Here is a 26929-nt window from a genome sequence, read left to right on the forward strand (position 1 = left end):
AGGAGCTCAAAAAACTAGTAAATGAGGCACATAGATTAATAAGTTTAGAGAGGACAGTACATTTTTGTATAGTTGGATTATTTTGGAAAGCTTTCTGAAATAACCAGTGTTTTGTGCACTGCAGGTTGCTTTGCAGAGCTTGAAGTGATGGTATATAGTAGCCATGTGCTTTCAGAGGTAAGACTGGAGGGCTGGCTGAAGGCACTCTTCAGGCTTAAGGTACTTCAAAAGCCACTGTGGTTGAGAGTTGCTCTCAATCCTTATTTGAGCAGCACTTCTGTTTCCATAGGCAGGTATTTCCATCAGGTAGTGTGGTTTGATTTGATTTTGCTGTTTTAATTTTCAGATTTGATGTATGAACCATTCATTTACAGAATAGATTAAGGTTAAAGAGATCTCAGTTTAAAAAGTCTTAATGAGTTGGCCTCATCAGCCAGCATAAAAGCATTTGTTCATTGCCTGCGCTGAGCATGCTCCGATTTAACATTATGAAAGCAATGGCCTTGTTCTTCTTGAATGGAAGAGCCAGCCTTCTTCTGTGTCCATCAAATCATGACTATTTCTGGTTCTGCTCATGCCAGCTGACAGAGTAATGTTCCAGAAAACATTAGTGACTTGCACAACAGAAGTCAGAAGGAAGACACGATGTCCTGAAAATGGCTGCATCTATGCCAACAGGTTAAAACAGCATTAAGAAGTGTTTCTGAGTGCCAAGACCGAGTTTTTTCTTAAATTTTTAGCTTGCTTGAACTCCTCTGGCTTCTGCCATTTAGCATGCTCCCAAGTAGTGGCCAGGTGCACTTCAGGAAAGGGCTGTTCTCAATAGTTTAATAGTATGGCAATGGGTGTTTGCATTCCCGTCAGTATCTATGCAGGAGAACCTTCCTGAACATGTTTAACTCACTCCTGTGTAGATACTTATTACATCCTTACAGCAGTTAGAGGCACAATCAGCAGTGTTTAAGTTTCTGAGTAAAAAAAAATATAACATTAACACTTGTTCTGGGACATTTAAAGTGGTATTAAAGGTTTTGTAGCAATGTGCATGTGTGTGTATACATACACATAGTGTACGTGTGTATGGTGTGGTGTTCTTGCATAGGGATCTTAATGTTTTCTTGGCTATAGAAGGATATTCCTGCTTGGATACAAATTGTAAAGCCTTTATACAAGTGAATGGAAAGTTTTAAAAGTGTTTTTTAAAAAACTATCTCAATTTGGAAACTTACCTTCTACAAGTTGAGTGTGTCAAATGCAGTTTGTCTAACGCTGTAGGTCCTCTGGTCACAGCTCTTAAAATTTTGTGACTGTTTGTGATCCGTGTCATCGAGGAGCTTCTGATCTCGGCAGGTCTTGCCCTGCAGCTGCACAACCTGCTGATGCACCCTACGATTTCCCTTTCTAGGGGAAAATGTATCGGCACATTTTATGCTGCACTACCTATGTTTTGGTCAGGATGTGCTGCTTTTAGATGTGAGTTCCGTGTCCATCTTCTCCAGCATAAGCAACCTCAGAGGTGACTGCCCACCCATATTTTTACTGTCTCATAACTGTCTAAAAATTCCTGCTTTCATGTTAACTAGGAGCTCTCCTTTTGCTGTGTACCTTCAGATTTAGCTCCATGCACTGCTTCTAAATTTAGGCTGTGAAAGTACCAACTTGACTTCTGTTCTTTTATACTTGAATGGAAATAGTTTGAAGTTGTGCTGATGTAATAAAAACAGGAGGCCAGAAGGCAGTGAACTGGAGTAAGGGTGAACACACGAGAGAACACAAGTAGAGAGCAGCCACTTTAGATCCTTACTGCTGTGGACACACAATTATTTTTTAATATAATGTACTTAAAAGCTGTGTTTCTTCTTAAAGAAGGTTTAAATTTGTTATTCATAATGTAATGTAATTTATAAAAGACATTTATGTTATGGTAATACCAGATACTCTAGCCAAGATACCATGAGAGGCAGTTCAGGCAGTCTGGATAATACTTAGTATTAAGTGTATAACAGTAATCTATACTTAACAATGAAAATGTTGTTTCAAAGTCCTTCTCTTTTTTCCTTCATAGCTAATAGCCTTAATGATCAATCAGAGGTAGCTGTCTGAGGCAGAGCTCAAGGCCATCAGCTCCTCCCAGTCTGCTACATAGTTCCCAGGAACCACCCTGTATTTCATTAGTTATTGCTTAGATTGTAGTGTAATGTTTTGCTTGAAGGCATTAAAGTATTATCAAAAGCAGCAGACCAATTAGTGTGACTTCTTTTTCCAGGGTCGTTGTACAAGGGAGAACTGCAAGTACCTTCATCCACCAACACATTTAAAAACTCAACTGGAAATCAATGGCAGAAACAACTTAATCCAGCAAAAAACTGCAGCAGCAATGCTTGCCCAGCAAATGCAGTTCATGTTTCCTGGGACACCACTACAGCCAGTGGTAAGTATATTTCTCTGATGGTGTTAATGGTAAGTAAAGTTGAAGACTATACTGACCTGCAAAAGTTATCTAAACTAGTAACAATAAAAATAGTCCTCATCTGTTGACTTAAGGAATTGCTGAGATGCTAGAGATATGTTCATTTATATTTACATTTGAAGATATAGTGGAGTGTTGCTGTAGATTTTATCTATTTTTTTATCCCAGAATAATTTGCATTTTTTTCCATTTTGGTTTTTTTTTTCCTTCATTCTGTTCATGTCAGGTTCAATCTAGCTTTGCAAGGTTTTTATCTATACTACTTCTGGAGGTGAAAGTCTGTATAATATTATTAGTAGTAGTAGTAGTATTAGTATTAGTATTTGCTAGTAAGCTATTTGAGTAGGAATGCAGAGTTTCTCAGGAGGCTATGGATTTGAATGGCTTTAAATAGTATTTAATCCCAGTACCAGGAACAAAGGTTACTGTCATTCTGGATAGCATTTTCTTACTCTCTTAAAATCTGAAGTGTCCCAGAATAAGACATTGCTGGTGCATGCACTTTACAAATTCCATGTTTTATTTTAAGGTAATGTGTACGGTGCCTGGGACATTTCAAATCCAGAAGGTGTCATAAAACTATAGCCTTGCACACATGAGCAACACCTTTGGATATACATTGGATCAGTTGCTCTGGGCTGCCTTTGCACTTGAGGTCCTCATTGTACAAGACTTCCAAAGCATGGTTAGGCAAAGAATCGGAATTAAACTTTTCACACTTGACTGCTAATGATGTTTTCTCAATCTGAATGCCTAGTGTAAGGCATCCCACTGGAGTGGGATTTCTTTCGCTAACTTGAGGCATCTGGAGTGTTGGCATCAACTTCTGCGTTGGGCTTCCAAGGTCCGTTTATAGTTTATCAAAAGACATAGGCACTTCTAATTACTATTTGCTTGGCTTGTTTCAAATGTTTGCATTTGGATTGGATTATCTGGGTTTTTAAAGTGCCTTTGTCTTTCCATGGCTACCACAGGAGCCAAGTGTAAGCATCCCAAAGGAAGACATCTGTATTTGGTCACAGGAAGCTCACCCCAGATAGCTTTTTCAAATGAGTTTTTATACTTGAATCTGCTGTAAGGTGGGAGGCATGAACAAAAGTTGGGTGTCAGGAGTCCCTGAATTTCTGGTACATGTTCATTGAAATGTGTCTTGGTACACTGGCACATAATATGTTTTGATATTTCCTGTTTTTTTTTACTGCGTGACTTTTCACCAGAAAAAGTTTTGATGAAGTAATAGATTCCATCTCTTAGTATTATGAGAAAAATTGAAGTGGCAAAATTATACTTTTTTTCTACTCATCCATTTCATCATTAGAACTTTACAGTTTCATTGACGTAATGCCTGCTGTACTGATTGCTGTGGTAAAAGTGCTGGGTTTTATTTCTTCATCTTGCATAAATTGCTAGACTAAGATGACTCAGTCTTGACCAAATGGATAAAAAGTGAAAGAAAATTCCATAGAAGTCATTTGACATGTGGATTTATTCTTAAAATTATATCTGATACAAAGCTGTTATTTATACTTCACATAACACATATTGTCCTCAACATAGTTGAACTGTTGCTTTAGATAAATGTTCATTATTATGCTCTCAAGAATTTCACTCGCACTTGACATATAAACTGGGCTGTTTGATATCAAGCAGTTTTCATCTCTGATAAAAACAGAGCATTATTTACTTTTAACTCTCTAGGGCAGGAAGATGCCATTTCTTTACAGTTGGATATCCTGGCTAATCTGCTGCTCAGAGCACCTTCTTGGTACTAACTCACATTCATTTATAATTTAGTAATTGATTCCAAAGACAAAAAAAAACCCGCAAAACAAAACCAGAAATAAGGCTTCTAGCTCCTATGCTTTCTCTTTGCATATTTTCTATATACTGTGCATGGCTCGCATCCCTTCACCAACAAAGGCCATGCAAGCTGACTTGATGAGAAAGACACTCCCCCTTCGTTAAGCGTTTTTAAGTCTTTCCTTAGTGTTCTGCTGTTATATGGTTCATTTCTAGCTGCTGGTTTATTTGGGAACTTAATTTCTGAGAAAGCTAATCTGAGATGTGTCCTGTTTTTCTGCATAGTTTTTCCTCTTTTATAATTATAACTTCAGCCTCTCGGGTGAACGTCAGCTCTGCTGAACTAAAGCACTTTCAGGTCTGACCGTGGTGTGACCACGGTGATGTTCTGCCTCCATCCTCCATGGAGCTGGCAGTAACAAACCCACCATTCTGCCTTGGTAGGGCAGTGTTTTAGCATCACACAAGTGCTCTTTCATCTGGTTGTGACTTCACTGACTTGCTGTAGGAAGGCATGAAACAGATTTTTAGACCCATATCATTCCTTCCAATCAAATTTTTTCGTAAGATGAACTCTAGCTAAGCCTGAATAATCCCTTTCTAAATATTGTGTCCAGCTGAGATTATAATATTTATTCTGCTTGCCACTGGTGACAGCTGAGCACACAAACATTTGCAAAGGTGAGGTTTTTCAGTGTGAGCCATAGTAACATATAATTGCAGGAGGTGGCAAAATACAGCATGCAAACAGATGGAAGTTACATGCCAAAGAGTTCATTATATATACTGTTATTAGAAATATGGCTTAAATATAGTTAATAATGCTTCACCTATGAAATCTGGTACTTTGAAAAATAGCCTGTTTTCCCAAGGAAAACAAGTATTGAGAAAAAGCAATAAAGTCTATGTTATTTCTACGTTTAGATGTGTAAATAAGCCTGCAATGTAAGCTGGACCTCTGTAGAGATTCAGGTTCAAAGTACAACTTCCTTTGCATCAGCAACCTCTTTTCTAGTAATAGAGCTACAAAGGCGGTTTTTCATATGCTTCTGGAATGTGTTACCTGATTAGAAGAAGAGAGTATGCCGTGTGTTTTTCCAGCTGTTTGAAATTTTTTCATTAAGAAAATGAATCAATGCCAGAAAGAACACGCAAAAGACAACTAGTAAGGTCTTGACTAAGGGGTTGGTTTTTTTCATCTTGGTCTGTGTTTTCCTTTTGCAGCCCACATTTCCAGTGGGTCCCACAATAGGAACGAACACGGCTATTAGCTTTGCTCCTTACCTAACGCCAGTAACACCGGGAGTTGGCTTAGTCCCGACTGAGATCCTACCCACGCCGCCTGTCATTGTTCCTGGAAGTCCACCGGTTTCAGTCCCCGGTTCAACTGCTACTCAGAAACTTCTCAGGACTGATAAACTGGAGGTACTGTAGACACCGCTGTAACTAGAAATACAATCCTCTGTTAGGCTGTGTGAAAGATCCTAGAGGGAAAAACTTTACTGTTTTAGAAACGATGCTTAAATTTAGTTGCTACAAATAAAGACCTTGTAATCAGACAGGATTTCTACACTTGCAGCCAGTGGTAATTAAACACCTTTTTTTTTTTTTTTTAAGGTAGTGTGTTTGCTCAAATTTAATAGACAGACTTCAACATGAATTTTAATCTTTTGTAAAGTTAATCTCTTCCAAAATACCTCAAGTATACATGCCTGTAAAGGTATGCCTCGCTGAAATATCTAACAAGCATATTTCTATTGCAGTATTAATTCTGTCCAGGTTTCTATGCCTTGATATTAGGGGAATTTTATAGCCTTGTAGATGGATATTAGGGGAGTGGTATAGCCCTTTAGCCTTGAGCTACAAAAGGAGATTTTTAATGTTACCAACCCTGCATCAGGCTGAAGGGGCAAGCCCCCAGCTATGTGCAGAGCCTCCCTGGTGTTGGTGTTTTCCCACATGGCTGGGCTTAGTGGAATCTGTGACCCAAGTACACAAGAAGACCCAAATGGGTCTTGCAGAAATTAATATCCTTTCCCAAAAGCCTAAGCACTAGTGTCTAGAGCATGTTTCTTCTTGGGAAAATCAGCATGTTCATTCTACGTTTCTGAATATTATTTTTAAGGAGCCTCTCCATTTTGTTTGTAGACTCCCTAAAAAATAGAGTGTGTCTGATGCATATTTTCTCCAGGCCTCAGCAAGAGGAACTTCTTCCCTACGAATGGACCGGCAAGAATATAAAGTGTAGTCAGAAAGGGACTGAATATGTTGTGATTCCCAGCTAGTTTTGCAAGGGCAGTTACTTCAGTAAGTATCCTTCCCAGGTGTTTTCTAGACAGAAAAAAGGAAAGGCATTTGGGAATGCTTCTGTTTCATGTCAAGTTCATTTAGCCACCGTACCGCGGAGCTACCCAAGGAGCCAAGCATATGAGGGTGAAATAGATGCATTTTCCTCTCCCAAAAGATGAAGGGTTTGCTAAACTGAATTTGCTGAAAAACTTGAACTAACTGGGGAAGTGGGCAGGTATGTCTTTTGGGGTTGCAGGGCTCTCCTGCCCTTTCACACTGCACTGAGCTCTTCCCCTGCAACGCGTGTTGTTTTGCACGTAGGTGTGCAGGGAGTTCCAGCGGGGAAACTGTGCGCGTGGAGAGACTGATTGCCGCTTTGCGCACCCGGCTGACAGCACAATGATTGACACAAACGACAACACCGTAACCGTGTGTATGGATTACATAAAAGGTCGTTGCATGAGGGAGAAATGCAAGTATTTTCACCCTCCTGCACATTTGCAGGCCAAAATCAAAGCAGCGCAACACCAAGCCAACCAGGCTGCGGTGGCAGCCCAGGCAGCTGCGGCAGCTGCGACTGTGATGGTAAGTGCTGGCATATATGGCTGCCTTCTTTTGACAGAAGCTCTTTGATGCCTATTTTGCTTCAATTTAATGCTGTTTGCTTAAACTTTCTTTTCTCTTTTGCCTCTTTTTTTTTCTTTTTGTTTTTTTGATAGAAGATAAGAATTTATAAAATTATTACTATTGCTTGATGGGAGGAAGCACTTTTTTTCTTTATGCCCTTATTTTAACGCTGTATTTCTATCCAAGACAGTGAAGCAAATGACACTCTACCACTTCTGTTCTCTGCCTTGATTCTATGTTAAATTTGCCCCTAGTATTTCCAAACAGAAACAAAACTGATAAGCTTCAATGTCCCCTGGAAAATAGGGGCACAGATGCTGTTTTAGCTCTTTGCTGGCAGATATACATGTGGAAATTTGGAAGAAAAGGAAGAAAAGCAAAGAGAGAGCTTTTGCCTCAGAGATCGGTAGTAGAAAAGAAACTTGTGTTAAGATTCAACTGACCCCACCTTAGATGTCAGACAGTTAGATATCTGAGCCTAGCCTAGCCACCTTGGTCTTACTTTATAGGCACTGGAAAAAGCCCAGTACATCCGATCTATCATTAGTACCTGTCTGTGGATGAGAGAGAACTATATTCTATAGATAAACGTCTATCCCCACTGACTAAAAAGTGTTGACTATATCTTTTTGAACTTTGGTTAGATGAATCTCACACCTAGAGACTTTTCTTGCTTCTCCCACTGTCATGGGCAAGTTACTTGAATCACAGGGTTTAAAGCAGAAAACTAAAATGGAAATCATTAAGAAGCAGCATAGTAACTGTAGTCAGAAGAAAGGAGATTTGAGGACTTTCTATTATCAGGTATTTTAAGCTCTTACTTAAAACTGTTCAGACAAGTCAGCCCAACCATTTACCAGTATTGGATCTCTCTTAAGACTGATACCAGGAAAGTTGTTAAATTTAAATAGAGTGGTATTGATAAAAGTTAAATAAATTGAGCATGCAGGATCTGACTTGGGAGACAAAATTGCTGGCAGCAAATCAGAGAATCATTGTCCTCATTGCTGGCAGTGGACGAATAATTAAGCAGATGTGGTTTGTGGACTTGTGGGCAGTGCATACAATAGTTATAGACAATACAGTTATTCTCTGGATAAAAAGCCTACCAGAAACACAATACAGTACAGTATATAACTACCCCAAGCTATTGTATTTAGCAAATTAGCAAAGACCAGACTTTCTGAGGGACAAAGGGTAAGCTATGCAAGAAAGCAAACTTCTAAACAGAAGAACATTTCTTAAGTTTTAATATTCTTATAGTATCCCCAGTCACTGTTTCAAATTGGATGATTTTTAGTTAAACTTTCCTGTGCTTGTAGAAATTGCATACCATCTGGAAATTAAAGCAAAGGAGATTGGGTTTTTATTCTAATTAGCTTCTATTGTGCAATATTTATTGTCCATTTTGAGAATGTAATATTTCTAAGCAGTATTCTAAAGAAGAAAGGAGAGAGATGAGGGGATTAATTTTTTTGCACTTCAGTAATGGCTGAGTATATATCCTGTGATTTTAAATAAGCTGTAATTGGAGTTGCATTAGCCTCAAAGCAATACAAAGCATCTTTGGAAACACAGAATTGAAATGTTTGAATTGAATATTCTAATGCCACAGGAGAAGAAGGCAGAGGTCGGTAATTTAGGGTAACTTTTTGCAGAAAAAGATGTACAAAATATTTTAATGGCTTGTTTAGACTACCAAACAGAAAAAATTCTTTACAATCCAACAATTTTTTGTTTAATATAGATTAGAAACAGAGTGATTGAAAAATCACCAGAATGGCAGTAACAACAAAAAAGTGATAGAAAAGACATATGCCTGCAAGGCCACCCAAGAATGACTGAGAATGCTCAGCTGGATCTAGAGAGCAAAAGTAAGGCGGAAATACAAATGCTTCCCTGTAGGGTTCACTTGCATGTTGTTCCCAGGTTGAAATTGTGTCCAAGACATTTTCCTTCCTGGGGGAGCTGGCCTCATTGCTCTGGTCCAGAGGGGCTTGTATAGGTGAGTGTTGTGGATAGGGTTAGAGCACTGTAGGCAAACCTTGTAAGGTCATTGAAGGTCAGTGAATTCTGCAGTCTGGGACCTTGTATTAAATGCCTTTCTGTATTTCTGAACACTGAAGTTTAGGACTTTTTACTCAAATTTTTTGAAGTAAAAAGAAATGGAAAAGACACTGTGAAAGAGACTATAGACAGTGTACAGCTTAAATGTGAAGTGTATGAGAAGACGGTGTCATCTATCATTGTACTCAGGGAGCTCCAAATATTCATGTGGTGCATCAGAGAGCATAAAAAGTCACTGAAGTATGTACAACATAAATTAAAATGTGAATTCATAGTTGGCATTGGAAAGGACTTCTGGAGATCACCTAGTCCAATCCCCCTGCTCGAACAAGGTGAGCTAGACCAGATTGTCCAGGACCTGCCTAATTGGCTTTTGAAAGTCTCCAAGCATGGAGACTCCACAACTTCTCTTGACAACCTGCTCCATGGTTAAATCATGCTTACAGTAAAAAATTTAAAAAAAAAAAATCCTTACATTTAAATGGAGTTTTTTATATGTACATTTGTCCCTATTGCCTCATCCTATCACTGGGCACTGATGAGAAGAGCTTTCTCCATCTTTGTTCCCCTATCAGGTATTTATATACACCTGTGAGATTCCCCTGCATCTTTTCTTCTCCAGGCTGAACAGTCCCAGTTCTCTCAGCCTTTCCTCATATAAGTGGTGCTTCAGTCCCTTAATCATCTTTGGGGATGATTAAGGGACTGTTTACTAGCATGTCCATGTCTTTCTTGTACTGGGGCATCCAGACCTGGACATAGCACTCCATGTGTGGCCTCACTAGTGCAGAGTAGAGGGGAAGGATCACAATCCCTCAACCTGCTGGTGATGCTCTTCCTAATGCAGCCCAGAATGCTGTCACCTGCCTTTGGTCTGAGAGCACACTGCTGGCTTATGTTGAACTTGGTGTCCAGCAGGACCTTGAGGGACTTTTCTGCCAAGTCTTGGTGGACCCCAGCCTGTACTGGTGTCTGGGGTTGTTTCTCCTCAGCTGCAGGACTTGGTATTTCTCTTTGTTGAACTGTTGAACTTGTTCCCCTAGGCCCATTTCTCTAGCCTTTCCAGGTCCCTGTGAGTGGCAGCACATCTATTTTGTGTAATCATTCACTCCTCTGAGTTTTATACCGCTAGTGACTGGCCACCAGCTGGACTTTGTGTTGCTGATGACAGCCCTTTGAGCCTGGGAGTTGAGCCAATTTTCAGTCCATCTCAGTGCTTCCTGTTTAGTCCATATGAAATAAGTTTGTCTATGAGGATGGAATGGGAGACAGTGCTGAAAACCTTTCTGAAGTCAAGAGGAACAGCATCCATTGCTCTCCCCTCAACCACAGTCTCATCGCAGAAGGCTGTCAGGTCTGTTAAGCACTCACCGAATTTCCCCTTCATAAATCTATGCTGACTACTCCTCATCACCTTCTTGGTTTTAATGTGTTTGGAGATGGTTTTCAGGAGGATTTATTTGACTGCTTTCCCAGGGACTGAGGTGAGGTTGACCAACCTGTCATTCCTCCGACCGACCTTCCTGCCCTTTTTGAAGATAGGAGTGTCATATACTTTCTTGCAATCTTTGGGAACTTCCCTCAGTCTCAGAAACCTTTCAGAGATAATTAAGAGTGGCCTTGAAGTGACATTGGCCAGCTTCCTCATCACCTCAGTCGGTGCATTCTATCAGGTCCTATGGGTTTGTGTAAAACCAGTTTGTTTAAATGTTCCTTAGCTTGATCCTTCTCCTTAAAGGGTAAATCTTCTTCACTTCAGACTTTCCCACTGGTCTCCCACTGGCCTAAAGGCCTGTCTTACCAGTAAAGACTGAGTTTGAAGAAAATGTTCAGTACCTCAGCTTTCTCAGTGTCCTGTATCAGGTCGCCTGCCCCATTCAGCAGCAGGCCCACATTTTCCTTACTCTTCCTTTTGTTGCTGATATACTTGGAGAAGCCCTTCTTCTTGTCCTTTGCATTCCTTGCCAGATTCAACTCCAGGTGGTCTTAGGCTCTTCTAACCCATCCCTGCATGCCCAGGCTATGTCCCTATTCCTCCTGGGCCATCTGTCCCTTCTTCCACCTCTTGTGTGCTTCCCTTCTTGTGTTTGATTTTAGTGAGGAGCAAATTGCACATACATGCAGGCCTCTGCTGTGTAGGTCTTGCTCACGTTCCAGGAGACATAGCGTACCAATGTGACATATGGCAGACAAATACTATGCCTCAGTATGTTTGATCATTTTTGCTATCATGTTTATTTCCTTTCTGTAGCCTTTTCCTGTCCAGACTGTAGCTATTGATTTTTTTCGCTTGTTAGTTATGTAGGAGATCAAATGCTGAGCAGGAGGTTTTACCATCAGGACAAAAAGAAAGAAAATATGAAGTGGAAGAGAAAAATGGACAGTCTGAAAGACTGAAAAGAGGCAAGGACTACATGGAAACAAGGTTGATGAGCAGGTCTAGAAACAGTTCAAGTTAAAGCCTTCAGGTTGGGAAAACTGTGAGGCCAAACTTGCTGTAGTAGATGGGGGGAAAGCCAGCAAAAAGCTTCAAATACGGAGGTGAGGTTAAGAAGAGCATGAAGAAGAAGTGGAGAAAGGCTATCATAAATAGATAGTCAATTAACAAGTGAGATCAGAGAAGATCTGTGTTTGGATAATGAAGGTAATTAACTGAAGTGCTTTACTGTTAATGATGTTGATTTGAATTTGTGGACTTCATCATCACATAATGCTGAATTCAGATGTAATGCTTCTCCTCCATGTAGACTTCCATCCATGGTGGATACAGAGTGAGTCTGAGGCTGTGCCCTATCCACAGCACCCTGCTTAGACACAAGAAGGCGCTTCAGATCCTCATTTTGCACCGGGAGTTTCTTTTTATCTCTTGAGTCTTGCACCCAAACATGAGCAGATCCTGTAGGTCAGGGTATGTAATCCATAATGTGCTGAAGGAGAGATGGGGAAGGAAGCCCCATGCAACGTAGATGCAACAGAACCAGGAACAAGGAATAGGCAGTGAGGGCTATCCTGCAAAATACCATGTTGGCAGTAGCTAATCTTGAGACCATAACCTGTTTGTAGGCATTTTGTGCCTTGTCCTCCTTTTTTTCACTTTTGTTCCCTATTTCCACATACTGATATCAAGATAGACATAATCTGCATGTCCTAAAAAGAGCTAAATATCAGCCTGTGTTTAAAAAACAAAAGTAAAAATTCTGATTTCTAAATAAATCTTCCTTTCCAAAGGTTTGTAAGAATTATTTACGATAAAACTTGAAAGTAGTATTTTATATGAGAAGATTATTAACAAAATACCATCATATCAGCCGTAAGTTTGATATTATTATGAAAGTATACATAAATGTATATGTCTATGTACTATGCCTAAATACTTTCTTTTAAAAAGATTAATAATGCAGGACTAGTATCATAACTTACACGTTAATGTTCGCTTATGAATTGAGAGCAGTACTTTTACTCCCTGCTTCTGAAGCTAGTACTGAAGGTTGTAGCAAAATTTAGAAAATGTTTTAAAATCTGAAAGACTTTTTTCCCCTCTCAATGTAATGTGGTAAGTTCCAAGGAGAAAAAAAAAAATCTACAAAAATGACCCAGCTGTAGGGGAAAAAACAGAATTAATGATAAGTTAGTGTAATTAGACATGCTGTTTATTCTGCTTTGTATTTGAAGAGGAGAACCTCTTTCACTTTGAACCCCAAATCTATTGAGTGACACACTTCTCTTACTTAAAAGACCCTTACCTTGTAAGCACTGATATTAATAGCATTTGTAATGCATTACAACTTTTACTAGTACTTTGTATTTAAAAATGTAGCCTTCCAAATGGATATTTCCGCTTTAAAATGTGACCACTAACTTATCAGGAATTCTTATAGGCATATCCTTAAAACTTTCTGCATCTCTGTGAAGTGTTTATACGATGCTTAATAGTGTCTGCAAGCTGCTGTTTTACTCAACTTTCCTGAATTTCAAACATCTATATTTTACTCTCTTATATGCTTTTAACTAAGGTATAGTAGATGCATTTTTGCTTCGGTACTAATTCGAAATGTAATATTCATTTCTTTAGAAGACATTTTTGTTGTTGTGCATGCCTAGTGTTTTGTATGTTGTATATTGCATTCAGAATATTTTTTTCCTTCTCACCTATCCACAAATGCAATGCCGTTCCCATGATGCACCTCTGCTTGCTGTTTACCTGTATGTTAATTCGCTTGAATCCCATTGGCCCACTGCCATCATGTGCTCGCTGCCTGTTATTAAAAGACTCAGTCGACTGCCAAAGCAATGAAGCGACCTCTCGAAGCAACTGTAGACCTGGTACTTTGACCTTTCACCTTTTGCTTTGCATGTAGCTTTTTTTTTTTTTCAGAGAAGCAACTAATGAAATTTGTATCGCTTTACTTTTGAACATCAACCGGAAATGATTTCACATACTCGTTAATTTACCAGAAACTCTATTTATCCATCTCATTCTCATACGTAATAAATGCAGACGATTTAGTTTGGTTCCTAACATGGTTTCATTTTTTTAAATATCCTCTCATGAAAAGTCGAATTGAGATAAAACTGCTTCTGTAATTGAAAACGCTTAATGTAATCCATTAATCTGTATAACAATAGGAAATGATATTTAAATCTAAAAAAGAAAATACTTGGCAATGAAACACAAGTGGTTTTTTCTCCCTATAATATTTGAAAACCTATTTAAAGGCAATGCCATTTTTGTTGCTTTAAAGACCTTTCTTTTCAGTAGTTGTGCTGCTACAGTTTTAGGTTAATAGTACCATGCTTTTGCTATCAATAACAAAATTTCACTCATTTTACATTGCTGTGCTTTGAGTTAATATGCATGGCAAGGCATCCTTAGCTGCTTTAAAAAATAATAAGTTTTTGTATTTATGTATGTGTTACAGACAAAGTCTTAAAAATGATGCCATTTTAACTAACTTTCTTGTTTACAGGCCTTTCCTCCTGGTGTTCTTCACCCTTTACCAAAGAGACAAGCACTTGAAAAAAGCAATGGTGCCAGTGCCGTTTTCAATCCCAGTGTCTTGCACTATCAACAGGCTCTTGCCAATGCTCAGTTGCAGCAACATGCAGCATTTATCCCAACAGGTATGTTGTACCCACATTGAACCAATTTTGTGTTCCTTAGGCTTCCTCCATGTCAGGCGGTTGCACTTAACTGAAGGGTTTTTTATGCTCCCTGCCCTACTTGAGGTGAAGTCTGCACAGATAATTTACACATTATTTTAATTCCTCCTGCAAAAGTACAAGAGTTGCAGCAGAAATTTCAACATACCGTTAGGCTGCTTTTCACATTCATGGCCTCGTTCATCGTTGTCCAGAGTTTGCCCCTTTTTTCCTACCTTAAATTGTCTGTGTTTTGACTTTTATCTGCCAGCGCTCTCCTAGGAGACAAAAGGGCAAAGTTCTGCCAACAAAAATGCTGGGAAAAGCCTCACGCTCCAGAAATGCCACTCAAAGTGTGTCGTGGCTGGGGCACATCCTTCTGCTCCCTCGGGTGCTGATTTGCAGCCATGGGGATTACCCCAGCCACACATGAGCAGAGCAAGAAGGGGAGCACCAGCCATAACCTTCCAGTCGATACCAGTGTGGAAGCACTGGTGAACCACATCGCTCCCCGCAGCTGCACTAAAGGGCTTTGAGGCATCAGATGCGTTTTCATGGTTTTCATTTTGGAAGGCCCCCAGAACTTTTCCTAGCATTTGCGGCTAATAGCTGGGGTTATAATTCTTCAAAGGGGTGATCTGAAGACGAGTGAACATAGTTTGCATTTCAGTGCTCAGAATTCTGTAAAAATCAGAGCATTTAGAGATGGCTTGAACTGCACCGTGTCTGATGGCAGGGCTCCTCTTTAACACTGCGAGAGAAAGAATGTGCTAGGTGCTCGTGTAAACAATAACAACATAACCCTCTAAATTATGTCAGTCACCCCCACTCCAAACTTCTCAAAGGTAAATATCCTGCCCAATGAACTCTGTGATTTCATTTGTAATTAACAAATTACATATTCTAGTATCAGAATGTTATCGAGTGTGAACTTCCAGAATTGTTTAAAACTATGTGTTTGCAAATGCACTTGACATTTCAGCAATGTTATTTTAGTTTATAGAAATAATGTAGGTTAAACAAGGAATGAAATGCAACACATGATGATTTCCCAATCTATCAGCATTCCCATATGTTTTTAAAGATAAAAACAAACACAGATGGCTTTGACTTCATGGAATTTCCTATAAGGCCTGAGTAACAAACCTTGGAGCCTGCCCCTGTATTTATAATAGTAAGTTATAGCATGCTGTATTTTTAGCACATTGGTGCACCAGAATATCTGTGGCAGAAAACATACTGACATTTATGGGAGTGTTTGAAAAAAATAAATAAATTGTGAGACTGCCTATTTGGACTTCAATGGAAGACTGTCCTGTGCTTACAAACATACAGAAATTTCCAGAAATTTATTTTACATTGTAACCCTGAGAATTTGCAGTAGGATATGCATTATTCTTTCTCTTAAGCACTCCATTTCAGGGCTTATCGCTATTATTTGCAATTGCCAAGGATTTTATATTAACTATGGAAAATACAGTAGTTTAAACCTTTTTCAGTGAAATAGCATTCGGTTATTTTCCAGACTTTTGGAATGCTCATGCTTCCTTAAGTAGTTCATTCTTTGTACTTTTTATTGACCATCCCTCTTTCCAACTAATGGTTGTAATTATAGTTTTATCTTACAAATTTCTGATGGTAGGAAGGGTGGATCTTGAAACCAAACCTTAAAGGCCAGGTTGTTAGCAAGCCCCAAAACAAGTGCATTGAAAAAGAAGAAATAGAGGTATAACATAGCAGATGGAGCCCAAGCCCAGAGTAGAAAACCTTTCTCAAAGTGCTGAACGTCCTGCTCTTTGTGAACACCAAGAGCACCTAGAAGGGATGTTAGAAAGAGGAGTGGGGTATGGGAGGAGTTTAGGGAAGAGGAACCCCCTCTATATGAGAGGGTGTCATGAACTTTTCATTAAAGATGCTACGTCTGATATTCCCACCTTTCCTGAGAAGGTTGGAAGGGTGTAAGGACTGTCATGCCACCTAGGCCTAAGGAGCAATGCATGACATCATCTGTTGGATTTTAAATGATTGTGTGATATTTTCTGAACTGGTATAAATTTTCAAATGTGTTCCTTGTGTGTGTGTGTATTAAGTTAAATTTTCAGATAAGTTTTGCTGCTGGAATATATATAAAACTTAATTGTTTTATATAACTTCTCTGCTTTCTTAACCACTTGCTCCTCTAATAAAAAGTGTGGGGCTTGACTTAGCATGGCTTACCTCCAAAGTTCTGCACTTTGTTTGTTTTACATCAGTTTGATTGCTTTGTCACCTTCTCTTTATTGTTTGGTGGATGATCTTAAAAACAACAGGTCTTTTCTCTCTTCCCATTGCTGTTTGTTAGTGTTTCTATAGCCTCTAGAGGAGGAACTTTGTGTATTCTCTGGGAACTGTTCTTGGATAAGGTCATTCATAGTTACACTGCTGCTGTGATGGTTGGGGCTGCAGCAGTAAGTAAGCAGGAATACAGGAAGCATATTTGACTTTGTATCAAATATACAGGTACCTGTGACTAGTCGTTTTACCTGCTCACCTTCACCAGCTTGCTATATGCACTGTACTGAAAATACACAGGGATTTTTTATCATTTGGTCTTCTCAGAAAGGTTAAAGTTGGACTAGGCACTAAAACTAAACCATGGCAGGTGAGCCATCCTTCCAGAGCATCTTTGAGGTGTGCTGAGAGCCTTCTGCTGGAGCGTTACACGCTTTGAGGTGTTTAGCTTGAGGAATTGTCACAGTAGTGTTTTCTTTGGTCAAAAGCACCTCTCCACCTCCAGCATTATGTTAAGAATGAGTATGTTAACATCAAACACAAATGTGGCAAAGCCGTTGCAGAACAGTATCAGCTAATTCCATTTTAATTTCTTTCTCTGCTGCACATCAGAAAGTTGGTGAATGTTGATCTGCACACTACTGAGCTGAGTTACGCAATGAGTTCTAAAATTCCCAAATAATGTGCGATTTAACCAAAGATGTTTCTATAAACAAAAACCTGTTGCTGCAAAAGTATTAAGTGAAAGGATAAAAGTACTAAATAAAGTTTATGAAGTATCTTGTATACACACAGAAACATGCCAAAAGTCACACAGTATACTCAGGAGTTTAGAATGAACACAATCACCTTTTTTGTGTTAAAGCAAAGCTATGAATGACCTTACAGTTTCATTTAACTAACTTACTTCTCTGTGGTTATGCTTGAATCTCACTTTGAATGTTAACTCTAAACGGCTAACCTGTTTCTTCCCTTTATCCACTTTTTTCACCTATCATTGCATGACACGCAGGGTCAGTTTTGTGCATGACACCCGCTACCAGTATTGGTAGGTTCCAAATTTCTTTATTGATCTCTTTTTTATACTGTATATTATGTATATTCACTTGTTTCAAAAATCCTAGGCAAGATGTAGGCACTGACTAGAAGTAAAGGTTCTCTTGTCCTTCTGGTTGACTTCGAGTGTTTAGATTTGTAGATGAAAGCTGCAGTTAGATATGATATCACCTGCTATAACAACTACACTGCAAAAGCATAATACCATGAATTCCAGTCTGCTTTTCAGTTTCCGAAGTTTTATTTCTCTTTATATTTTATATTGTCTAGTACTATAAAATCATAAAATACTGGAAAAAGCCAGCAAATTTCATCAGTGTTTTAAAGTTTCATAGTGGTGTGCCTATTTCTCCTTTTTGCTGTGTGTTAGAAAGTTTTATCAGCGTTTCCCAGAAATGCCTACTTTGATCCACAGAGTTCTGTTGAAACCCATGATCTGAACCTTGCTCCTCCTTTAAATGTATTTTCAGCTTGGAATTAACATTTTGGGCATGCGAAATGGAAGTCCAGTGCAACACCCTCTAAGACAGAAAAGTAATCTTTCTTCTATTATGTAGTCCTATGCCAGTGATTTATTTTTTTGTGGGACTACTCAGATAAGCAGTTATCAAGCCTTTAAAACATCAAGTTAATTCTCCCATGAAGATGCTGATTAATTCTTAAAATGAGCGAAAGAAGCGACTTTCACAAAATCGACCTTGCTTTTTTAGATCAAACAAAGTAGTATTTAAATCAGAAAAATTATTATCATCCTGCTCCTGATTTTTGCCTCAAAGCAGATGGTAATTTAACTCTGATAAAGTCTAACAGTTATGCAGTGCTAGTAGAAAAATGCATGAATTGGATTATAAAGGAAGACAGTATCTGGCTTACTTCAAAATGAAGATAGATGAAAATTATTTCTTTTTGATTGTGTTTAAAACTGAAGATAAACATTTATCAATTGCCTTCCCAGTACAAACCACCAGGGTTTTTTAAGTAGATTTTTATTTTTAAGTGCTTTATATTGATACTGGGGGAGAACAAATTGCCCATGTAAAAATTCTTAGGTAACGGCCTATTTTGGTAGAGACCTAATTTCCACAAGTAATCCTCTTCTTAGAAATAACACCTGCATTTTCAGTGGTCCTTGCTCTTTTTTCTGGGAATCGCCGATTGTGTTGACAACCTTCTTTTAATTGTACTTGTAATAAGCTATTTTCCTTTTTTTTTTTTTTTTTTTTTTTTTTTTTTTTTTTTTATTTCTCCGCCACGCTTTCTCGCTTTGCACTGTGATTGCATGCCATCTGCCGGTTTAACCCATGATGATGGCTTGCTGCTCTTGATATTCACCATGCCAAAAATACCACTTCTCTTACCATAATGCTGCACCCTCCTGTTCATTGCTTCCATGGTTCCCCTCCTGAAAGTACCCATGATGCACAACGCTACGGCCGCCACTGTCTCTGCAGCAACAACTCCTGCAACAAGTGTTCCCTTCGCCGCAACAGCCACAGCAAATCAGGTTTGCTCCTTTTAAAGCTTTCTTTCACAAGATCCCGAACTCTAAATGAGTGCTGAGATTTTTATTTTAATTTTTTTTAACAAAAAAAATTCTCCCAGAGAATTTTTTTTTTCTGTGTTTACCCCATCAAATTTTACTTTTATTTTTAAGTCGTTTATAGCAAGTGTTTGTGGGACAGGTTGCACTTATTTAGAGTTAACATTTGTTGCAAATAATGATGTAGCTGTGTTTTGTGTTGCAATGTTTGTACCTAATTATTGTGTAATTAACCCAGCTGGAGTTAGAATCACCCTAGTACTGAAGTACTTACAAAAGTCTGTTATTAACTCCTAAGTTCAAAAGAAGATCATCACAGGCTTCAAACGTTCAGGTCTGTTAATGTAGCCTTCTCCATGTGGTGTGTGGAAGTCACTAATTTGTAAGCATAGAAGCTGTCTAAAATCACAAGCGGGACAAGGCAACTGAAAAAAGAAAATAAACAAAATTGAATGTCTTCTGTAAGTGCTAGTGATCAAAACAGCACTCGAGATATTTATGACTATGCCTGCTTTATGTTTGAAAGTGTATCTTTAACCCAGGAATTATATTTCCCGAAGGAAAGACATTGTTATAAAGAACTCCTAGAGTTATTGGCAGAGGCAGGCTAGGAAAGATACTACTTTCTCCTTTTCTTCTGTGGTTTGTTATGTTAATGGCAGTTTTCATATCAGTGGGATTTCCCCCTCCTCCTGTAGAACCTCATTCCCAGGGTAGACTCAGCGTATGTAGCTTTACTCCTCTGTTGGAGCTATAGAGATTCCCACCCTGATGCACCCAAACTCTGCCAGGAGAGAGGTTTGCACAGCAGTTGGGTCGCTCTGGCTTTTCCATTCCTTTGGGACCATGCTTGGGCACTTCCACCTGAGAAGTGGCCACTCTTTTCCCTCAGGTTTTGAGAGGTCCAACTTGAGGAAGCAAGCAAATTTGCTCACCAAGAGAAAGCAAAGGGCTGTATCCCCATCACCTTTCCTTGTGTTGCTCCTGGCCAGACCAACAAGCTGTTGCAGACTTAGTAGAAACACTCGCATGTTGATTCATTCCCCTTCACCTGCCAAGGAATTACAGAGAAATCAGTGAAAATGTTTTGCTTAAAAATGTTATACCAGCAGATTTAAATTTTTTTTTTACTGTTGGGTCCAAACCTATTTAATTATCCCATGGAAAAATATTGCTGCAAGAGTTTATTTATAATAATTTAGGAAAAATATACTACCTCTGAAATACACACTACTTTAATAAAGAAACACAAACAAGTCTGTTTTTTCTATTTTCTTTGAAAGGCTCGTTTGCCAGCATTGTGGTGTTTGTGCTTCTAGCATTTTCATCAGAAGAGGGGTGTCGTTTTGTGCGTTCTTTTCTGACAGCTAGCTTGGTTTAATGAAAAAATGCTTGGGATGAGGAGGAAGGTGCAGCAAGAAAATGGTGCATTTCATCGTCCTTCCCAGAACAGCGTCTGCAGCAGAAAATTGTTGGGTGGTATCCAGTGTAGTTTTGTGGTGACAAAGGGACTTGAAGATGCTAAGGGACTATGAGAAAATGGAGAGGTTTGAGGAGAGCGTCAACTCGGGACCCTCTCCAGCACAGGAGTGCAGGCAGGGCAGCTCCACCACCTGCACTCCCGAGCACCAGTGAGGCTAGCTGTGGCTGAAGTAGAATAAATACATGTACACCTACAAGAGGGCCAGTAAGCAGTCTTTGGGGTTTTTTTAGTTAATGGGAATACTTTCACATGAGTAACTAGTACCTACCACTGCATAGAAATAGATGTGCTTTAATGTACTTTCTCATCTAGCAGTATAGCAAGCAGAGCCCCTCCTTTCCCAGTGCAGATTTTGTTTACGTTGGATGATCAGAGCACTTTAAATTTAGCAGGAGTTGTAAAAAGTGTCTGCCTGTATTTGTTTAGTTGCATATATTTGTGTATGTGTAGACATAGAACTTCATGCTGAAATTAAAGGATAGTTTAACACGGGGATGGGTTTCCACTTGTTTAATTTCAACCATTTGGAAGTTCGGCATCCAGTTCATCTGCTTTTCTAGAAGTCCATGTTAGGGCAAGATGAATTGCCCTGGAGGGTCCTGCCTCTTTCTTTTGCCTGTGGAAGGAGCGTAGGTGCATAACCAAAGCTCTGCACCACGGCACATGGAGGAGATAAGTCCCATCCTGGCAGCTTTTCTTGTTGGCTTCTGTAGCATGTGCCATCACTGTCTTTTTCTTCTCACTCCTGTCTTTGTTTTAGTCATTGCAAATCTTCAAAAGCTTCTGTAAAAAACCTCTGAAAGTAGGGAAAGTCATAGTAGTTACTACTTCTTTGTAAGAGGCAAATCTCCAAGTTTGCTGTTTATTTACAACCTCCTAATAGTTGGAGACAAAGCTACAACACTGGGAAAGTCCCTATAGTAGCTCTGTGGTCCTAACTCTCAGTATTTTTTAGCCCAAAAAACACAGAAGGAGCAGGTAATTAACTTGGGTTAAGACTTTGTTCATGGTTGTAATGTCCTTTGTGTCCTCTTGTATGGATTTAACCTTTCCTGTGTATTTCAGAAAAGGACTCTCTTATTCGCATCTAGATAAAATTTCCTTTCCTGGTCTGTGCTTTTATGTATCTGTGGGATATGGTTTCCTCTTTCCAGTGTCTCTACTGCACTTTTCTAATTGACCTATAGTCTTCAACCTGTCCCACTTCAGCTCCTGTGGCTTCTCCTCACAATGTCAGACATGAAAAAAAGTTGTGGCAAGGCTTAATCATTTAGCTCAATATCATTTGACTTAGTATTCTGCCCTGAGGAAGGTCTGCTGGACTTCCTTGGATTGAATGTGATGACCCAGGTATCCTTGAAGTACCAGTGGAAGGAAAAGTCAACATTCCAAAAGTTACAAAGTCTCAGCTTGATGTCTAAAAAACCCTAAAAACTCTTGAGTCCAGTAAATTATTTAGCATGTGCTGTCAGCTTGTATTTCAAAAAAAGATGAACTGTGTCTCATGTGTTCTCTATGTCCTTTCTTTTTGAAAATAGCATGAGAAACGGCTCAAAATGTGCCCGCATTGAACATACACAGTCAGTCATGCTTGGCCAGCAGCTCTATGCATTGTGCTTTCAATGTATGGCATGAAGCATGTAAGAAAATTGTGTGGGGTTAAAGGCTATGCGGTAGTACATCATGCAGGGTGACATAGGTTAAGAATATATGGAAAATTGGAAATGTCTTTTCCTGACTTACAGAAATTAGGTTTAAAACTAAAATAATTTTCTTGCAGAGTACTTCAGAGGTGGGAAGAATTGCTTTGGCTCAGTGCAGTGAAAACAGGATGGAGCAAAAGTGCTTAGCAAACCCTGTTTTACAAATCCTGATTGAAATCTAAGTCAGTTGATACAAGAGCTGCTGGTGTTGCTGTTCACTGCGTGTGGACATCTTGTGAGGGGGTGTCCCCACTGACTCTAGCTGCCAGGCTGAGAGGGGACAGAGGGGAGGACTTCAGCTTGGGATTTCCAGTGAAAGGCAGGTGGACTTCCAAAGGTATGTGAGATAAGTCCCAGGAGCATGACCTGTCAGAGGTGAGAGATCCTTCCCCTTTTTTTCTTTCCTCCCTTCACAACTGCTCCAGCCATTCCCACCAGAGTGGAGCTGGAAGCCACAGCTGCTTAGCCTTGCTCCAGAGTTAGATCCTTCATAAACTTACGTTCAGTTGTTGTTTGGGGATGCTGACAACATTTGCTTGGAGGATGGCACCAGCAAGGAGTGTGAAATGATGTTGAGAAGCAGCATTAGGGCATGTATATGGACAGTATGGTCCTAGCTCCCTCTAGTGCATGCATGTGGGCAGAGGTATGTAAAACATCTTATTTAAAATATTAATACAGTAATTGTGTGTAAATAAATACTTGAGAGATCGTTAACAAAGCTTTTAATTATTATTCCTGTAGCTAGTGGACTAGAAGTACTCAAGCAAGCAAGGAAACTGTTACCTCCTCAGCTTCACTCACAGGTTTCACAGTCCTAGCACTATTTGAGAGAGGTATTATTCTGAATTCTGGGACTGAATTTCAATTTTGAATAATGCCAACACCTGCTTTGGGGGCTTTAAATTTCTAAGTAGAAAGCCTTACTATTGCTTCATTTACGTACACTCATGGGTGAGTCCTATAAGGATTAAAAGGTTAGGACTCTGCCCAAAATTAAGAACCTAAGTGTTGCTGTCTGAGTGTGGGTGTGTACATGCCAGCTGGAAGTTTAAGTATCCACTGTAGACTTTGAAGATTATCAGCACAGTCAGATGAAGTCTGGAGAACAGTCTGGCTCACCCTTCAGAACTTATGCAGGGCTTGATTCAGTTTCCTAAACATTTGTCTACTAATGTTTAAGACTGTGCTAAGATAACCTTGGAAGTCTAGGTTATCCAAGGCATTTTGACAAGCTTGGCAGATGCCATACAGGACCTACAGGCATATCTGCACAGTTCTGAACTGGCAGGTGGATTACAAGCAGGAGACCTTAGCCCAAATGGTACTAAAAGCCTGGTGAGCAAATGACACAAGCCTGCAGTGTGGGTGATCATGTGAAGCGATCTCCAGGATTTCTTGGCTTACTGACTAGTTTGTATCACCCCACTGACTGCAACAGGAGGTTGACACCAGCATTTCTGTGTCTTAATCTGTGTCCTCAAGCTCAGTGGGTGCTACCTTAGTTCTTGGTTATTACAGGGCAGCTACCAACTTCCTAATGATTTTAAAGAAAATAGTCTTGCTCACATCACTTCAGTACGGAACAGTACACAGTTTTATTTTCTGTAGCAATGAACATGGGCCTAAAAGTGACAGTACAGAAATAGCATTGCACAGAATGCTCTGTACAGATGTTATTTAGTGACAACATTATTATACTGGTTATATGACCTTTAACCAAGAAGGAAAAATTTAAAGGCAGATCCAGTAGAAAAATGAAACACTTATAGGCTGTGTCTGAAAAGAAATATCAGATCAACAGGCTGTCTCATGCTAAGGCTTGTGATTATCTAGCACAGCTGTTTTAAATTATGCATCAGCGTTCACACTAAATTAGGTGACAATTATGCAGATATTAATTATGAAATCATTCAGTAGCCTTCAGTCTTGTCAAAATCTGTAAAAATACAATGAAGTGAAAATAAAAATAGTTATGTTACATTCAAGTGCCACAAACAAAAAGACAATTAAAATATTTCCCCCGGAATTCAAAAAGTAGTTAACATAGCGTAAAATACAAACATGCCAAATGTTTAACGGGGGTTTGAGGTGCTGTGCATGGCAGCTCCCTCAGGAGGGAGGAGAGCTGGGACGTGCAGCAACACAGCACCTCTCCTTGCCAAGGTACTCACAAAGGCAGCCGCCACTCCCAAAGGAGGCAGATTCTTCTTAGACCAAAATGTCATGTGGCACCTACTCGGCTAATTTTTGCTTCTGCAAAAATCTTGCAAATATTCCCTGGTGTCCGCAAAAAGGGCTTCCTCTCCAGGCTACCCATCTAGCCCTGGGAAGCATTCTGGCAGGGTAGGGAGATGTCTTCAGTGTTGCTGACAACACTTTTTCTGTCTCATGTTCCCTTTCTTCCTTGTGGAAACTTGCTGAACTTGTAAACGGGGAGAAGAGTAGCAGTATACAGTGAAAATTAATTGAAAAATCTGGAAGGTAGTAGGAAATAGCCTTTTTTGTTGATTAAAAGCAAGCTTTTGAGAAGGAAGGTGGGAAGGGGAAACAAATGTTATTTACATCTTTAGTGCCAGTATACATTACAAATAAGATCCTATGCAAAATTCTGGTTAGTGATTTGAAAAGCTTTAATTGCAGTTTCTAAGAGAATGGGGGAACAGGTAGGAAGGCACTTCTGCTGTGAATAATAAGTATCTATTTTTCTCCCTTTTTTGACCAAAAGTTTTGGTCTAAAAGTTTCATAAAGTCCCAACTTAAATACACCTATAGAAAATTCTGTTCAAACAACAGAAAGGGCCATTTGAATCTGACATGAAAAAGTCAAAAAAAGGAGATGGAGGAACAGGTTCCTTTCTCAGACATGTTATCAGAGGGATGTTTACGGGGAGCGAGCCCTAGGCAGAAGAGTGTTGGGCATCTAGCAAGCCCATGTATGGTGCCATGCTGCTGCAATGTAGAGGTACCAGCAGGCATTGGCATCTGGGATGCAGGACTGGACTGGACATCTTACCTTGCACCTTCACCAGGCCAGGAAAATGAACTGAAATGATCCCTGATCATGAAGAGTCATTTCTCTAGAGAAGGTATTTGAATAGCAACAGGTTGTCACAGTAGGAGTCAAACTACTTGCTGCCTCTTTCATGCTAGTCACCCAAGAATCGCAAGCCTCAATTCAATCAAGTTATCTTATCTGAAGACACTGAGTTATATGTAAGTAGCTGTAACTGTCAGAATTAACAGTTTGTAGACTCAAGAAGAGAGAGTTTCCAACCTTAAAGCCCACAACGAATCTCAAGCAGTGTCAAGAAAAGAGCCTTTGAATTACCTTGAAACAACTAACATTACAAAATACATGGCAAAACTTTGTTTTCTTAAACTGTAAGGCAGCAAAGAAGCAAAGCCAAAAGATTACCCGGGAAAATTTAAAAGAACTCTATTTTAGGTCTCATGCAAACTTTAACCAAGTCTTTGTTTTACTTTTAATAACGTTTTTTTGTCTCTTAAGATAGCATGTTGTTTCTGTAGAGATGATGAATACTTCTGGCAGACTTGCATACAGAGTTTTAGATCACATGCTCATATACAAGAAGTCAGTGGGAAGAAATGGAAAATCTCTGTTTTGGCTTTTTTTAGAAACTCCCCCTCAAACACCCCCACCCCTGTAGAGGACTGAAATCTGACTTCCTCTGACAGCCTGCTAGGTGGCAGTATCACATAACATGAGCAGTAAGCAAAGGCGAACACTTTTATGTAACAAAAATCAAGACATATTTCCCTTTCCTGTTACAGACTGGCTTAGCTTTCATATCATTGCAATTAGAAAAATGTATTTATATTTTATATAAGTTTGTTTTGTGTTCTTGCTTTCAATTCAACAAATGATACTTTGACAAGTTGAGTAAAAGTCTACTGGGGCATATATTTCTTATTTAAACATGGGAAATTTTTTCTGAGGTCAACTGATTTTGTAGGTATTGGGGAAAAATGAGTTAGTTTCATTTTGCTTAGCATGTACACACAGCTCATGTGAGTCTGTTTTTTTCCATCATAAAATTTTAACAACACAGTGCAGTGCAGAGCTCCAGATGTACTTGTGTGGGATTCTGTTCTTTGAAATAATTGCATCTGGACATCTCTAGCTGTTCCAACTATTTTCCTTTGAATTAACTGAATATGATATTTTTATCTCAGTCTATGATTTATTGCCCGCCAGAAATGCCAGTCTTTGGCTTGGAGTGTGCAGAGAGCTGCCCACGTAACTGCAGTGGAAACATCTATTTATTTATTTATTTGTTTGTTTGTTGTACCTGTCATGACTTTCAGCTCGAGGCAGAGATTTAACTCTAACTGACTTCAATTTTGGTGCAGTATTATCTGCAGTGACACGCAAGAGTATGTATGTCTGTTTATGTGAGTGTATTCCAGCAAGAAGAAAATTAAGGAAGTGGTAAGTAGTCAAATGTCAGGAACAGTAGGAT

General features: G+C 39.3%; 1 protein-coding gene across 10 annotated transcripts in view; it reads left to right on the plus strand.

Moving 5' to 3' along the window:
• The window catches only part of MBNL2 (muscleblind like splicing regulator 2), a 95304-nt gene that overhangs the window by 57954 nt on the left and 10421 nt on the right, over positions 1-26929 (plus strand). For 3 of the 10 annotated variants that reach the window (XM_026842174.1, XM_026842185.1, XM_026842256.1), the window contains 6 exons: positions 2267-2431; positions 5495-5695; positions 6881-7144; positions 13523-13576; positions 14221-14374; positions 17676-17711. In XM_026842174.1, coding sequence (XP_026697975.1) covers positions 2267-2431; positions 5495-5695; positions 6881-7144; positions 13523-13576; positions 14221-14374; positions 17676-17711 — 874 coding nt within the window. Of the gene's footprint in view, positions 1-2266; positions 2432-5494; positions 5696-6880; positions 7145-13522; positions 13577-14220; positions 14375-17675; positions 17712-19128; positions 19224-26929 lie in introns of all 10 variants that reach the window. The other 7 variants (XM_026842194.1, XM_026842209.1, XM_026842228.1 and 4 more) reach the window with 7 other exon arrangements.

The sequence above is a fragment of the Athene cunicularia genome (genome assembly GCF_003259725.1).
Source record: "Athene cunicularia isolate RWA chromosome 1 unlocalized genomic scaffold, athCun1 chr1_part1, whole genome shotgun sequence".
Taxonomy (NCBI): domain Eukaryota; kingdom Metazoa; phylum Chordata; class Aves; order Strigiformes; family Strigidae; genus Athene; species Athene cunicularia.